We start from the raw sequence: 16,626 nt of genomic DNA, 5'->3' as shown, positions 1-16,626 counted from the left end.
AGATTTTAATGGTTAGAGAGTAGTATATTTAAATAGGGTTTAGCATAGATCGTGGCAATTTCTCCTCCAACTGATGTTTCAGTTCTCAACCATTGCCTTAAAAATTTTAATGGATATATTCTGATATAAACGTTTCTTTAAAAAAGCAATTCAGACATCTAAAATTCATTAACAGAACTTATTTTTAAAAGATGCCTGTGTAGGTCTTAATGGAAACATGATTAACCACCTCCAATTTGTTGTACAGTCTGATTTTCAAATATCTAATTTGCTTTAAATTAGTGCATATAAAATTTTAATGTGCGTACATATTACCTGAAGATCTTGTTAAAATGCACACTCTGATTCAGCAGGCCTAGTATGGGGTCTGAGATTCTGAATTTCTACCAAGCTCCTGGGTGATGCAGGTATTGCTGGTCCAGGGTCCATGTTTTGAGTAGCAAAGCCTTAAATGGCTGTCCTCTAGCAGTGCTCCCCCTGTTTTGAATCTTTCTGCTTCTAAACCTTCTGTAGACTGTAAAGCATCAACTAAGCCTGTGAAATTCATTTCAAATAAGAAGCCAGTAAAATCTTGAGAGACATCCTCAGCTTTTCAATGGCACAGAATTTGGAATTGCTATTTGGGGTTTCCTATTACCTTTTTTACATAGGTGTTAAGGTATTATGATTTAGAGGCCTGGGTCAGCTGAAAGACTGACCTCTGAATAAATGCGGTATTATTCATCTCTGCATGGTATAACATTGCGTCCATATATATGTGATTTAGATAAATCAGAAAACAAGAATGGAAGCAGACAGATGAGTTGGGAAGCTAATATAATAGTATAGCAGGAAAGTGATGTGGAGCTAATCTGAAGTGATAATAGGAGAATGGGATAGACTTTTGAAAAAGAATTAGAGAGGTGTGTGTGACAGTAGAGGTGGTAAGAGTAAGAAGTTTAAGATTATTCCAAGGTTCTTAGCTTGAGCATCTTGGTAAACAGTAAACTATGAGAACATAGTAGGAGAAACAACCTTGGGCAGAGGGGATACTGAGGAAATAAGTCTTTGGACATGTTGTATTTGAGGTATTAACAAACCATATGCCTAAGTAGTATAGTGTCATGGTTGGTAGTCAGACAAACCTAGGTTCAAATCCCAGCTCTGCTATTTATTTAGCTATGTGATCCCAAGTTACTTAACTTCTTTGAGCCTCATGTTCTTCATCTGTAAAGTAAGGATGTATAATTTTGTTAATGAGAATTGATTCTCTCTCCCTCTTCCTTCTCTCCATATTTATGTGTGTATGAAAATATATCTCCAGTACAGTACCAGCAATGATATTCAAAGCAGTTTATAATTCTAGTCCTTCTTTCCTAAAAATAATTTACATTAACGTAACATAATTAAATATTGAATAGAGTGGCATGCTCTGTTTTTAAGGTACTTCCAGACAAATACTTTTATTTGCAAAGATTTGAAATATAGTTTATGATCAAGCCAAAATTTATATTATAGGAGTAATTTAATTTCAAAAAACATTTCTTTACATAATCGGTGGAATGTTTACTAAAAGAAGGAGCTCTCTAAATGACCCTGCTGAGCCAAAAGTGGATCTGATTCTACAACAGGGAGCATGTGGGCACGTAGGCGGAGCTGCTAGTAAAGAGGCAGAGGAACCATCCCGTTCTGCAGAGCCCTTGCCACAGCTCTAACCTTTAAGGGCATTGGAAGAGAATGTGGTTTGACGAGGAAGGAAATAAAAAAGGGAAGGAAAGGTGAAAAAGAAAGGACACCTTACATCTCTCTACATTTGCTACGTTTACTGATCTTTCACCAGAAAAAAAAAATTACCTTCCTTAATACATATCCAAATTGGGAAGATTTTTCCCGGGTATACATTGCAGTTTGGGCTCTGAGAAGGTTGTCTCTTCCTATCCTCTCCAGAAAGTCTCCTTGGGACTACTTACTACCTTTTAGAATCACAAATTGACCTTTTCCTCACCCCTAGGAAAATTCTCTGCTTTTAACACATGTCTCCTGCCTTGAGATGGCCCACGTTTTGAGAGATTTAAATCAGAAACGCTGCTCCAAGGCAGAATTCTTTGGCTCCAGGACTTGGCATTTGGGTGTGCCCCTTCCTTTTTTTTTTTTTTTTTTTTAGCCAAATGGCCTTGAGGCTTCATTTTCAAAATGGCTCGCCAAGAGACCCTTGTTTATTGTACATTGACTACTAATTCCTTCCTTGTTTTTACTTGTGGTGCGCTCTTAAATTTTGACGTGCTGAATTATCACAATTGATGCAGGACAGGGCAAATTTCCCCTAGTGGTGGAGAGACCAAACCCTGCGCGGAGAGAAGAGAGTCCTTTGGCGGGGAGTGTAGAAAGAAGTCAACACACATGCCAAAGTTAGAGTCAAAAGGAAAGTTTACTAAAAAAGAGGTAATACTCCACAGACAAACTGTGGTCTCTCAGAGGCAGAGAGTGAGAGGGACAGTGAAAGAGACAGAGTAAAGCCACTGAGAGGGATGTGGAAAGGCAGTGAGTAGGGGGCTGAGTGTTTGGGGAATTAGTTTATATATATCATTCTTTAGAACCTGTGAGTTATAGTTTAAAAGTCTTTGTTAACCCATTTCTTTTGATATGGACATACAGTGAGAAAGGGGAAGGGTATGTAGCTGTGAAAAGGTAAGAATATGTGGAGTGAAAGGCCTGCTGGCAGTTTCTAGCCTTTAATCCACAGCTTGCCCATGGTTTTCGCCATAGGAAATGACTCTTGGTTCCTGTTTCCCCTTCACAGGTGTGGGAAATGGACTGTTAGCAATCCCAGCAGAAATCTTCCTTTGTTCTGAAGGTGTCCTGGCCGGGCTACAGGGCTGATCAGCATATTGCAGTCTCTGGTTGTGGCTTTATTAACATTTTAATTCTCTTGCCTCCTCCCTACATTATTCCCCCCATCAGAGATTTTAATCCCTTATTCTTAAGGAGATGTTGAGGGATGAAGGTCTGTCTTCTGTAACTTCTTCAAAACTGAGATAGGGCTGTAATCCCTGCCTACTGGGAATAGAAATCTCTGGAAGCCTATTCTAAGGGCACTGGAGGCAGAGAACATTTACTGCCAATTCCTACCTTGTTATACACCTGTTGTAGCTTTTGGTGCACTCTTTCATTTTGGTGGGTTTAGTTATCACAATAAATAAAAACATCCCTCAAATAATTCCTTACTGCAAATCACTGACTTCATTCACCTTACTGTTTAAGCAGCTGTGTATCACTGCTAAGGTACAAAGAGGTGAAGGCTGCCCTTAAAGGGATTCTTTTTTTTCTTATAGAGCTTAAGAAAAAAAATGTTCATAAACTGTTTAGATACTGAAAAGGAAAGTGAGACAAAACATTCTGTGGCTGATTACAGTAGGTGAACAGATTGGTGCAGCAGTGGGGGGAAAAGAAAGAGGGGGAAAAATTTGTGTGCCTTTTGGAGATTTTATAGTCTTCCTGTAAGGCCAGAAAGAGCTTAATCTAAGGAAGGTTTTGAATTAGACAAGAAATCGTATCAGACTCCACTTGTGACCTTGGATAAGTCAACTCACCCGTCTTGCGCTTTTGTTTATGCGCAAAATAGCGAATAAGATCTACTTCATAAGACTTCTGTAAGGATTGCGTGAGATAATATACACGAAATCTTTTTAGTACGAAGAACTCATTAAATGTCATTTGATGCTACTGCCGCGTCCCAGAACGGGCCTTTCGTCACTCCAAAATTCCAGAAACTTTGTTTGCTACAGTTTAAGACCGTCGGCTGTAAAAGGATGAGAACTCTTTTATACCTGGGGCTCGCTTATTTGAACAAAAACCGCTTTAAACTTTAGATAGGCAAAATACACTTAATTGGTTGCAGGACCCACTTTGAAAGCACCCCAACCCAGTTCGCACTCCGATGGATTATGGGAAATGTAGTCCTGTCCTCCAGTGGCTTGAGTACATAAAAGCAGGTAGGAAACTACAATTCCCAGGAGGTGAAGAAGCGGGACTATTTTCCAGTCGGGCGGTAGCGCGGTGGGAGGGAATTGGCAATCTTGCTGCCTACGTGGGAGAGAAGGGAGAGTTGGGGGAAGTGTGGAAAACCTGAACCTGAGCCGCTGCTGCCTGAAGAAGATTTAGTGGGAGAAGTAGAGGGGAAAAGACGGGTGGAGAGTGAGGTGAGGAGGCCATCTGGGGAGCTGCTCGCGGGCAGCACAAAGTTCTTGGCGATGTGGCTGAAGCCTGAGGAAGTGCTCCTGAAAAATGCGCTGAAGCTGTGGCTGATGGAAAGGTCCAACGACTACTTCGTGCTGCAACGGCGTCGGGGCTACGGGGAGGAAGGCGGAGGAGGTCTCACAGGTAAGCTGTGGCCACCCTCATCCGCCTCGTGGCCATGGTCGCTGATACTTCAAAGGTGGTGAGGACAGTTACTCGCCACCCGCTACCCGATCCCAAACCCTGGGCGGAGGGACAGAGGTTCTCCCACTGCTACCTTTGCATTGCACTCCCCAAGTCCTAAGAATGCCTCACTGGACCAGCCGTTGCTCTTTGGGTGGGACAGGGAAAGGGAGAGATGTTCTTTTTAAGGCAAAGTACCAGCACTGTCGCTTCTCATGGGGGCGGAGGCTGGTGACGAGTGTTAGACTTCGACTGGTAGCATTTAGGCTGGTGACAGGTTCCAATTCGCAGTCGTAGACTTAACTTTTTTCACAAAACCCTGTGTTGATAATAACCACCCTGAAGAGTGTGTGTGTTTGGGGGTGGGCGGGGGAAGCGGGGAAGGTGGTGAGAAAGGGAGGAGCCCCAATCACATTCTGAGGAATAGGCTTCAAATGAGAGTGGGAGGGGGGTGTGGGGGGAGGACGCTGACCCAATTTAGCATATTTTACTTTGTCTCCACGTTTTCAATCCCTGGGATTCCCTCTCAAAGTCACTGTCGTAATTCATTTCAGTCTTGAGTGTTTGGCGCTGCCCTTTCTTTCAAAGCGATGATTGTAAGCAAACCAATTAAACAGAAGTTTAACTCTCCCCGCTTAATCCGTCCTGCCTTAAATTCTTTGATTTACAGATCAAGAACTGCTCCTTGGTCAAGTGTTTAAAGCCATCAAATAATTTTATTTTGAGTCCACTCGTCTCAGACAGGGGCATTCAAACTTTTGGACACAGCTCTTCTTCGTGGCAATTTCTAGTTTGGTGTGGAGGCCTTGGAATGCTGACCAGGCTTAATTTAGGCAGTGTGATGTAGCAGGAAGAGGAAAGAATCCGAACCCATGCATTTTAGTCCCATTCTCATCTCTCGTTGAATGCACTTGACAAATTATTTCATTTACTCAACCTTAGGGGCCTACTGTGTGCCGCTTGGAATGCTAGGGTACAAAGACAATTAAGATTCAGTTCCCTGCCTTGAAATGCTCATAAGAGAGAGAGGGTGGGGTTAGGGGAAATTAACCAGTAAACCAGGCAAATTAGAATTATAACCAGTAACTAGTAAACCAGGTAAATTATAACTAGAACCAAATAACTGAAGGGTTAGGTAAAGATTCATGAAGATGACATTGCTTTTCCTGTAATATGGTGTCTACCTCACAGAGTCGAGAAGATAAAGTGACAGATGATAGGTGCCAAATCAATGTATGTTAAGATGTTTTTGTAAACTTGTGCTGTTATTTCCTTTTTTTCAAGCCATACCCAAGGTGGAGAGAATTCTGAAGTTCTACAGGACATTATTTTTTTTTTAATCTTGAAAGATCTATTTATCTTATCCAGCTTATAAAAAGGACCTCTTGAAAATATGGCAGAGGAATCTTTCCATTTAATAGATGCATATATTTTCCACATTAAAATTTGAGAATCAATGTTCATAATTACCCAGTAATGTAATTTAGTCTCTTTAGTCCATTGAGAACAGGTCGGAATATATTTAAAATATATTTTATAGCTGGCCTATGATAGCATAATATTCTGGTTCTCCATAATTTTACTTGACCAAATTTTTTGGTGCATTTGTCCACATTTACCCATATTTGTCCACATTAAGAAGTGTATTTCTGTTTGTACAAGTGTATTTCCTGAAAAATAATAGGCATATCAGATTCTTGAGAATCAAATCACTATAATGCATTAAATGGTTTTTTACTTGTACCTTTCCTTTAAATAATCACTCCTTGTTTTCTGTGTTTGGTTTTTATTTGATATGCTCTTTTAAAGCATGAACCAATTGCACCAGTTACTTATGTCTATCCTACCCACTCCCATTTACTCTTCTTTTCTCTAGAATCAGAGATTTGCCTGAAGAAGTAAACCAAGATTTCTACCATGCGTGTATATTGAGAATAGCCATAGCTCCATTTTTGTGGTCAATTTATATTTCTGCATGATTGTTTTACCTGTGGTGTTGTCAAGATGCTTGGACTTACCATGTGAGAGCTGCCACTATATTTCATGTATATTAAACAATGGATAAGAAAGGAGTAAAGATGTTTTTGAAGTTTTTTTTTAATCTATAGCTAAAGTGTTTGCTGATTTTCATGGCTGCTCAAATACTGTGTTCTTACTTAAAATTGTGATGCCAAGAGCTTTGCTGTGCTTTACCATAAATCCACATTTGGATTAGCTCTCACAGGAGTTTGACTGTGTGCCAGCATAAGCTTGCTTCTGTCTATTTTGTTTGCTAAAATCTAGTGTTATGTGCTACTCTTTTAAAAGATTCTTTTATACATTTCGTTTAATGAAGTAAAGGTAAAGACATCTAGAAATGTTAATAGTTCTAACTTTAAGTTTTCATTTCTTTTACATGTGATAATTGGCAATAACCACCAGCTTTGTAATGACTTTTGCAGTGGACTAGGTGACTCTCTTTTTTTTCTTAATCGTGGAAATGGAGTAATAGAGAACCCTAGTATACTTATAATGGGAGACTGGTTTGGAAGTTAGAATTCTGAGGTCCTTTTCTAAATTCTGAAACACTTCTGGGAGATATGTGATAGATTACTTACTGATTGCCTAACTTTATCTTACTCAGTTGTCCTGGTTCACAGCAGGGTGGAATATCTTGTGGAAATTTTTGTTATACATAAGATTATTTTACAGATAAAGCGATTTTCTTTTGTTTAGAGACATAATTCACCGTTCTGCATTTTTGCAGTTACCTTACATTATCCCTTTTTCCCCTTGCCTGATTAAGGGTAATGACTTCTCGTGGCATCTAAATTTAGCATCAGGTTTTATGTGATTAAAATAATTTATGCATATATGGCTTATTAAGCACAAATCAATTTGCTCTGCTTGGCAAATGGGAGCTACTACATGAGTGGAATTATGGGGCTACGTTCTATGAAGTATTCTAGTGTATAGGATTTAGGAAGATCTGCCAGTCAGGAATACAGTGTGATTTGCCCTCACCAGGGGTTACCCTGTGAGATTTTATTTTTAATAAGCCAGCATCTGCAAATACATGAATACATCGAGTCCAGCGATTCTACTTAACCCCGTTAACCCTGCTTCCTTTATCTTCCCTGGTTCTTTAATATTTTTATGCCTAGTTTCGTTTTATAAAGGCTTTGTTTCCTCATCTGTAAAATGAGAATAAAACTTATCTTCCCTACCACACGGCATTGTTATGTGCATCAAATAAGTTTTGAAACCTGTGAGCAACTATATAAACATTTGATATTCATTATCTATTAAAGAAGTAGTAAGATGTTAAGTGCCATTTTCTGTACCTAAAGGCCAAATGAAAATCTATAGTTGTATTATTTCCCCTAGTAATTACTTTTCCCATGCAAATATACAGAAATTAATTTGGAGTAGTAACATTGAGTATGTCCAATATGCAATGATATCATCACAAAAGCAAACCACTGATAGTTAATCATTCAAGAATTTTAATATGATAGTGATTGTGTATTTTTGGTTTATAATAGAGTAATGTACAAGAATTAGAATAAAATATTATGGCAGTATTTCTTTTTGATCTGTGATTGCCCCAAATCTAGAAGTTCTCAAACAAAGCTTCTACATGACATAAGTATCACTTGTCATCTTACTGAGAGGTATTGAAAAGTACATACAACTTTAGTTATCTTACATTTTTCAAAACATAACACTTGAAGAAGAAATAATGAACGATTCAGCTGGTGAAAGTCCATGCTTCTGTTAGAGAGTTGTAGAAGGACTATCAATGTAATGTGGGCTAAAAATTAATAATGAGCACTATAATGTTTTCCATGTTGTTATACAGCTATGACATGGATTTTATATTACCTTTATGTTAGAAAATTTCCCATTTTTCACCTTTTCCTGCTGCTGTATGAGCACAAAAGGAAATGTGATGGTACAAAATATATTCATTCAACAGATAAAAACCAAGCACTGTTTTTGGTGCTGGAGATAATACCTGAGCAAAATAATATCCCTGTTCTTGTGGGGCTAATATTTTAGTTGAGAGAGACAAATAAACAAATAATATATGGCTGGTGGTGACATGAAGTAAAATAAAGGAAGGTATAATGTTAGAGAGGGGAGGAGGTTGGTATTTTAGATAAATTTGATCTGGGAAGACCTTTATTTTTTTGAATGTTCACATTAGGAGAAGCATAATGACTTCTATTCCTTTTTTTTTTAATTTATTTAAATTAGTTTCAAGTATACAGTACATTGGTTAGACATCTATATAATTCATAAAACGATCCCCCTAATTGTTCCCTCCCCTGGCCTCCACCTAGCCATTGTATTAATGCTAACTGCATTCCCTCTGCCATGCTCCCCATCCTCGTGCCCAACTATCAAGTACTAATTTGTACTTCTTGAACCCTTTACCCCATTCTCCTAGCTCCCCAAGCCCCCTCCCTTCTGTTCGTCACCAAATTGTCTACTATATTTGTAAGTCTGTTTTTGATTAGTTTATCCTTTTCATTCCTTAGATTCCATATATAAGTGAAATCATATGGTATTTATCTTTCTCTGTCTGACTTATTTCACTCAGCATAATACCCTCTAGGTCTATCCATGTCATTGCAAATGGTAGGATTTCATTTTTTTTTAATGGTTGAATAATATTCCATTGTATATATGAACCATAACTTCTTTATCTAATCATCTGTTGATGGGTATTTAGGTTGCTTCCATATTTGGCTATTGTAAATTGTGCTGCCATGAATATTGGGGTGCATAGGTCTTTACGAATTAGTGTTCTGGTTTTCTTTAGATAAATACCCAGAAGTGCGATGTCTGGGTCAAAAGTTAGATCCATTTTTAATTTTTTGAGAAACCTCCAGACTGTTTTCCATAGTGGCTGTACCAATTTGCAGTCCCAACAACAATGTATGAGGGTTCCCTTTTCTCTGTATCCTTGCTAACACTTGTTTTTTGAGTTTTGATGATAACCATTCTGACAGGTGTGAGGTGATATCTCATTGAGGTTTTAATTTGCATTTCTCTGATGATTAACCATCTTGAGCATCTTTTCATACGTCTATTGGTCATCTGTATTTTCTCTTTGGAGAAGTATCTGTTTAGTTCTTCCCATTTTTTTAAATTGGATTGTTTGTTTTTTCGATGTTGAGTTATATAAGTTCTTTATATATTTTGGATATTAACCCATTATCAGATGTATCATTAGCGAATATCTTCTCCCAAACAGTTGGTCGTCTTTTTGTTTTGTTGATGGTTTCCTTTGCTGTACAAAAACTTTTTAGTTTGATGTAGTCCCATTTGTTTATTTTTTTCTTTTGTTTCTCTTGCCCAAGGAGATATATCTGAAAAGAAATTCCTGTTAGTAATATCAGAGAGTTTACTGCCTATGTTTTCTTCTAGAAGTTTTATGTTTTCGGGTTTTATATTTAAGTCTTTAATACATTTTGAGTGGGAAGGCCTCTTTAAGGTAACCTATTAGCAGAGATCAGAGAGGTTAGAGTATATGGGCCAAGCAGATATTTGGGGTCAGAATGAATATACATAATTCTTTCTAGGTATTTTGCTGTTAAGGGAAGCAGGGAAAGGGTGTTGTAGCTGGTTACTGTGCTGGATGTTGGGTATACAGTGGTGAATAAAACAGAGATAGTCCCATACTTACAGAGTTTATCATCTTGTTGGACAGACAGATAATAAACAGCCAAACAAATATATAATTACAGGAGTCATCAATAATAATATCAGCCTGGTTTCAGTGACTTCCAAATAGTCATGAATAAGGGATATTTGAAACCCCCAAAGCAAATTTCCAAGGCCAGTTCTGGTGTTAAAGTATGCTTATCAGATGTCCTGTTAAATGATACAAAGATTTCCTAGAAGCAGTGATTAATAACAATAGGTGGAATTCTGCTGGCAGAATTCCAGTGCGACATCTGGCAAAATTTGCCAAAAGCCAGTTTGGATTGTTTTTTAATTAGGTCAACCATCTATGAGCACTAACAGTATCTGGGATGGGGTGGAGAGGACATTTTATGTGGGAGAAATAATACGATAGTGTAAAAGCAAAAAAAAAAAATGGCATTTGTTGGAGACTTAACAGGTATTCCAGATTCATTTACTTGTGGTTGAAAATATAAGACTCAGGAGATAGTGCCCTTAGCAACTAGAAAAGATTGAAGAGCAATGACCTCATCTATGGAAGATGAAAACCTGAGAGAGAATTAAAGGGACCTGAGAATTAAACCTTTGTTATTTTTTGTCTCCACTGTTCTTTTAGTTCTAGCTTAGGTGGTCTCTTTTTTTCCTCCCTCACTCCAGTATAAAGAAGTGAAGTTTTAAAACAAGGGATAATTATATATTTTTTTTATCATTATATTAGTTGTCTTCTTGTTTTAAACTAACCAAAATAATGGGTAGCTGTAGTTCTTCTAAATGTTTTTAAAGTACCGTACTGTGTATGAATTTATTCATTTGCTGCCACACTTGCTTGTTGCTTCGTACGTAAGAATTCAGATGTTGTATTTTCTTTAATTTTCTGTGAGCTACTCCTTTTGTATTCTGATGCATAAGTCTTAAAGTGTAAGAAGGTGCTGTAAGTAGAGATGGTAATAATTCTCATAGTTCCCTATGTTTTAATCTTTAGAAATGTAGTTGGGTTTGACTGATAAGTCATGTATTTTTTTTTCCTCCACATGCCATTGTAATCTGCTATTTGTGACATCAGTTACTTCCCTAAAACGATTTTTTTAATCCTTTAGTGAGCAAATATTTTAATTAGAGAAGGAAGTGAGTGCTTATGTATTTCCAGTTTTCAAGTAAATGTCTTAAAAGAATGCGAGGAGAGAGAAACAGAACAAAAGAATTATTATTAACTGTTTTCCAAAGCTCTTGGTATAAAGTTGGCAGCTTTGCCAAATGTGGCTATTTGAATATTCAAAAATAAGCATTCACAGTCCTGTTTTAAGGACTTAAATCTGATAGCAAAAGCAATAGATTCTGAAAAACTCATAACCTCTACCGAGAACACTACTTTCACCAATTTGAATGTATTTCCTACTAAGTGTGTTGGCAGTTTACTAATTAGTTTGTTAATTAACATTTAATGAAGTTGAGATTATAAAAAATCCACTAAAAAAGGTGTACTTGTTTGACTTTGTAAACATGGCAATGTATGACAAGATACAGAATCCATTATAAAGTTCCATCAATCATTTCTATGGCCGGAATTTATAATCAAACATTTAACTTAGAATGGAAATAAATCCTCTTTATAATTAGGATGTTCATTTAAATGACTCTTCTGCAGCTAAAGCAGTGTTGCCTTACACAGTGCCCTCAATCTAGTTTACAAACAGAAAGAGCCACTTGTCAAACTAAAGTGTACTATTATCTCCTCCAACAACACTCAGGCCTTGGTCCTGCTTGAATATCATTATCATTGACCTAATACAAAAAAAAAAAAGAAAGAAATGTTTACCAAATTTGCAAGAGTCTGAAAATTGAAAGGGACAATTAATACCATAGATCAGTTTTCTGAACACTAGCTACATATTAGATTCAACTGAGAACCTTCTAAAACAAACTAAATGATACTAGAGTACTTATGGGTAAAATGATATGATATCTGGAATTTACTCTGAAGTATTCTAGGAGGGGTAAATGACAGAAGACTGACAAAATGTTGATAATTATTGAAGTTAGGTGATGGGCATATAGAATTTTCAATATATTCTATTCTTTTATATGTTTGAAAAATTTTATAATACAAAGTTAAGGGAAAAATAGGATACCCAGGCCCGACTCCAGATGAATTAAATTACAATCACGGCTTTAGTAGTTTGAAAACTTGAGCTTGAGTAGTTGCAAAAACTCCAAATGATTCAAATTTTCAGTTTGGGTTGATAATCACTATCGTAGAAGATAAGATCAAGATTCAGAAAGGTCTGGACAAGTTAGAATGCTCAGTTGAAATCAATGAGATCAAATTTAACATGGGTAAATGTACACTGCTTTTAGGTTTTTTAAAAAATCAGCTGTGTAGGACAGAATACTGAGGTTGGTGCTTATATTTGTTAAAAAGATCAAAGTAGGTTAGTTGACCACAAGCTTAGTATGATAATATGTAGTAGCTTAAAAAGCTAGTATGATTTTAGACTGCATTAATAGAACCATGAGGGCCACAATATAAAAAACCTGCACTTGTTCAGACCATACCTGGTATTCAAGTTTGAATAACATATTTTATGAGACTTCGACAAATAGATATGTTAAGAGAATGAATGGTAGAAGAAATAATAAGAGGCCCAGACAATTTCAACAAACATTTGAAAGAACTAGGCATATTTTAAGCTAAGAGAAGAATAAGCAAGGGGAAACAAGATAGCTATAATAATATTTGAAGATCTATCATGTTGAATAGAGTATATTATGTTTTGTATGGCCTACAAATTGCAAAGACATAGCATTTTATTCTAAGAAAAACCTTCTTTTTTTTGAGTGGGTAAGAAATAGCTTTATTTTTCTATCTTAAAGGTTAAAAAGTATTTATTGTAAAAATTTCAGAAAATATGTGTAAGTATAAAAAAGAAAATTATGATTACCTATTATTCCATTGCCCAGAGATAACCACTGTAACCAGAATTGTTTACCTTATTTGTGGGTTCCAGTGCAAAATTAACAAGCAAGCTCTTTGTTTAAAAATTAAGAATTTCAAGACCATGACAGCAGAGCATTTAATCAAGTACAGGGCTGTTCTGAGCATGAGACCCTATAAAGAGGTCACAAGCCCATAAAGCCAGCCCTGACTATAACATTTGGATATATGTAAAAATCTTTTCATATTTTAGAAAGAACTTTCTAATTAATAGAAATGTCCACCAATGCAATAGGCCACCTTGGGAGAAGTAAACTTTGGAGTTATAAAGGACAAAGCTAGACTTTCTTTCAGGGATACTATACTATAGTGTGGATGAATATGCTAGAGGTTGGGCTCTAAGACCTGCTAGGATATTTTTCATCTCTAAAGTCGGTGGTGCTATATCTCTATCCAGCCAAAAAGAATTTTGGTTCAAGAACAATAATCATTACCTTCAAATTGCCTATTTTTTTTAATCATAGAACCTTGCTTTTTTGTTATCTTGCTATCCCATTTAATAAAAAGCATTTCATATCAATTATGGTGGTGAATTTCCTTAAGAGTTTTGGTGTTACCTTGTATTGGCAGGATGCTACGGAAACCCTAGACCTTTACCAGGGTCTAGAACATTGGTACTTTACTCAATTATAGACATTCAAAGGATGATTTGAATTTCTTGATATTTCTTTATACTTTAAAATCTCATGTTTTGTCATGTAGCTGAGAGACAGTGTCTATTCTATTCCCAATTTACTATAGCTATAGAAATTCCCATGTGTAGGTTGATTCATGAACTTGGATACTCAGGCTGTCAGGTGATAAACCTGTGTATATGGAAAAGCAACTCAAGGTTATCAGCTTGTTTTCTTATACTTTTAGAACCCAGATATTGGCACATATTAATTCTTGAACGACTTGTAGAGATTTGATGATTATAGATAGCTTAATGAGCTGGAAGAGTTCTCCAAGTGACTAGAAATGTATTTTAGAATTGGCTTCGAAATTATTTGTTGCATAGTTTTATACTAATTGCCTGATTTAATACACTTAAAAAACGGAACAGTTTCCTGTCTACATAGTGTGAGGCACTTAACTTGCAAACACTTCTGCTACAAAAAGAAATGACCCTTCCGGCTGGTGATTTGAGCACTTTGTCCCCAGTCTCAAAACTTTCTATCAGAGAACTAATTTTTACGTTACTCAAGAATGATTCTCTGTGGCCTCTCCTTTCCTCTCTCCCTCCTCACATGTCCACACTCCCACTGGTATATTTCAGAGTCAAACTTTTCTTTACCTCTGTGTTCTTTCTCCTGTTCTTCTACTACTACATATAAATAAGGAAATTGGATTTTAGCTAGTTTAATTTAAAATGTGGTAAAGGTGAAATAAATGATTTTTCTCGCAAATTTGAAAATACATTTTGGAAACTTTTTTTTAGAATTTGAATTCTAGGAGGGCAAATCTAGCAGCTAGAACAGTGCTGAGTTTGATAAGTGATTTTATTTGAAGTTATAATTCCTTTATTTTGATAATTTTGTCAGGTTATTATATGTATATTTATGTACACAGACAGTCATACAGTTGATTCCGTTTTCAACCTAAAGAAAGTTACCTCTTTTGGTTGTCTTTTACTACCACTCTTTTATCTTTCCTTTGAGTATTTTGACTTTCTTCAAACTGACAACATTCTCCTTTTTCCATTTCCTGAATAATTTCAGTCACATTACTCTGAGGAGGTTATCTGTATGTTTAGCCCCCACTTTTCTTTCTTTATATTTGACCAACTCTTACTTTTCTTTCTTAATCCTTGATCTCTTAGCCAAATCTCCAACTTTGCAGTGGCTTCTTCACGTTGAAAATGAAAGAATTATTTTTCCTTTGAAAGTGATAGAATAATTTTTCCTTTTATCTCCAAACCCTCCAGTAATTCCCTTCGCCTCTCCTCTCATATAATCACTTCCTTTGTCTCGCTTCCTCATTCCCATTCTCTCTTCCTGGTACCTCCCCTTTCATAATATTCGTCTGAATTTTCTTATTTCTATTTCTGAAACAAAGTTAATTCATACAGTAACTTTTTTCATATCAGATAACTTCTTTATAATCTATACATGTTGCTATTGCCAAAATCTTTTTTTTTTTTATATACTTTACCCCCATTATCAAAACCCTCTGTCAGGTAGCTAATTGATATTATGCTGCTTTTGTGACTCCTATTTTTACTTTTTACCAGTTCCTACATCCACTCTCCCACCCTGTTCTTTTAGCTGAGCCAAATATCTCTTTATCTCTGTTCTATCTCCTACTCTTCTAATTTACCTCCCTCTATGCTTATAATAACTCCCTACCTCAGATCTGCCAACCTACCTATATTCTCGTTCAAAGCTTACTTGCAATCTTAACTCCTTTTAAGTGGATAAAGGTAGGAAAATAGCCAAAAGCCTGCTTTATAATTGATTTAATTTTTCCTCAAAAATCTGAATGCTAAATTATAGAGAAATGCCTCATAAAGCAAAACCAACAGTCAACCAGTTAAAGTTCCCAGAAAAGGAAGGTAGATTTATATAGCTCAGCCATCCCATTGATAGAGTTGATATCAACGAATTTTGCTTCTGTTGCACTCAGCAGTATGTTGAAAGTTAAGGATACAGACCCAGTGGTAGAAGATGGGGTGGTTATTCTCAGAGAATTTATAATCTATGTAAGGAGTCAAGATTAATATACCTGAAGTACTTAGCAAATAGTTATAATAATTAGCCTAATAATCTATATGATAGGTTGTGTCATGTACACTTTAAGTCCTACAAGTAATCAGAGAAAAGGGAAGGCATTATTGCCTGGGGTCGCCAGTAAAGATTTCTTGAGGAAGTGGGTCTTGAAGAAAATGTAGAATTTGGATTAGCTAGATTGGGCTAGAAGATATGTGTTAGCATTTCTAGGTGAAAAGAGAATTAGCAAAGACCTTAAGGGAGAAATTAGTTGATTGTTTAAGAAAACAGTAAACTTTGTTCTAGGAAAAATTAGGAAATATAATCAGATCATTAAATTGAAACTAATTGATTAAAAGCCTTAGTTTCAAATTACAAATTGTTAAAAAGAATATCCCTTTACCTAATTATTTTAATTAATCATGGTTTTGTTTTGCTTCAATATCTAAGGGTTTTTTTTCTGTATAATAATATTAGCTAACATTGAATGTTTTACTATGTGCCAAGTATCGTTCTAAGTGTTTTATATGTAATTCATTTTTTTACAACAACACTTTGTAGTAGGTTTTATTTTAACCCCCTTATTTTTCAAATGAGGTTGAAGAAAAGGTTAGGTATAGGTGGTTCAAGTTGACATATGCGACAGAGCCAGGATTCAAGTCCAGATAGGCTCTGGTACCAGAATCTACATTCTTATCTGCTACGTACACAACCTTGTATAGGAGGTATGTAAGTGCTACAACTATATCGTGAGATTTGGACAATTAAAACTGACTTATTATTTTATTGAAAGATCATTTTCTCAAATACTGCTCATATCAGAACACTGTAATATTTTCATCCAGAATATATTTTTTCTTTAAGAAAAATCTCCAT

The 16,626-nt window shown here is 36.1% G+C and overlaps 1 protein-coding gene across 3 annotated transcripts in view; it reads left to right on the top strand.

Moving 5' to 3' along the window:
- The first annotated feature begins 4,035 nt into the window (after positions 1–4,035).
- Positions 4,036–16,626, top strand: part of TBC1D8B (TBC1 domain family member 8B) — a 77,971-nt gene continuing 65,380 nt past the window's right edge. For all 3 annotated transcript variants that reach the window (XM_011380975.2, XM_011380976.2, XM_011380973.2), the window contains exon 1: positions 4,036–4,359. In XM_011380975.2, the coding sequence (XP_011379277.1) occupies positions 4,230–4,359 (130 nt within the window). In that variant the 5' untranslated portion in view covers positions 4,036–4,229. The remainder of the gene's footprint in view (positions 4,360–16,626) is intronic.

Source organism: Pteropus vampyrus, unplaced genomic scaffold, assembly GCF_000151845.1.
Source record: "Pteropus vampyrus isolate Shadow unplaced genomic scaffold, Pvam_2.0 Scaffold419, whole genome shotgun sequence".
In the NCBI taxonomy this organism is placed as follows: Eukaryota; Metazoa; Chordata; class Mammalia; order Chiroptera; family Pteropodidae; genus Pteropus; species Pteropus vampyrus.
Note: the sequence above shows the minus strand (reverse complement) of the source record. Positions and strands in the feature narration are given on the sequence as shown.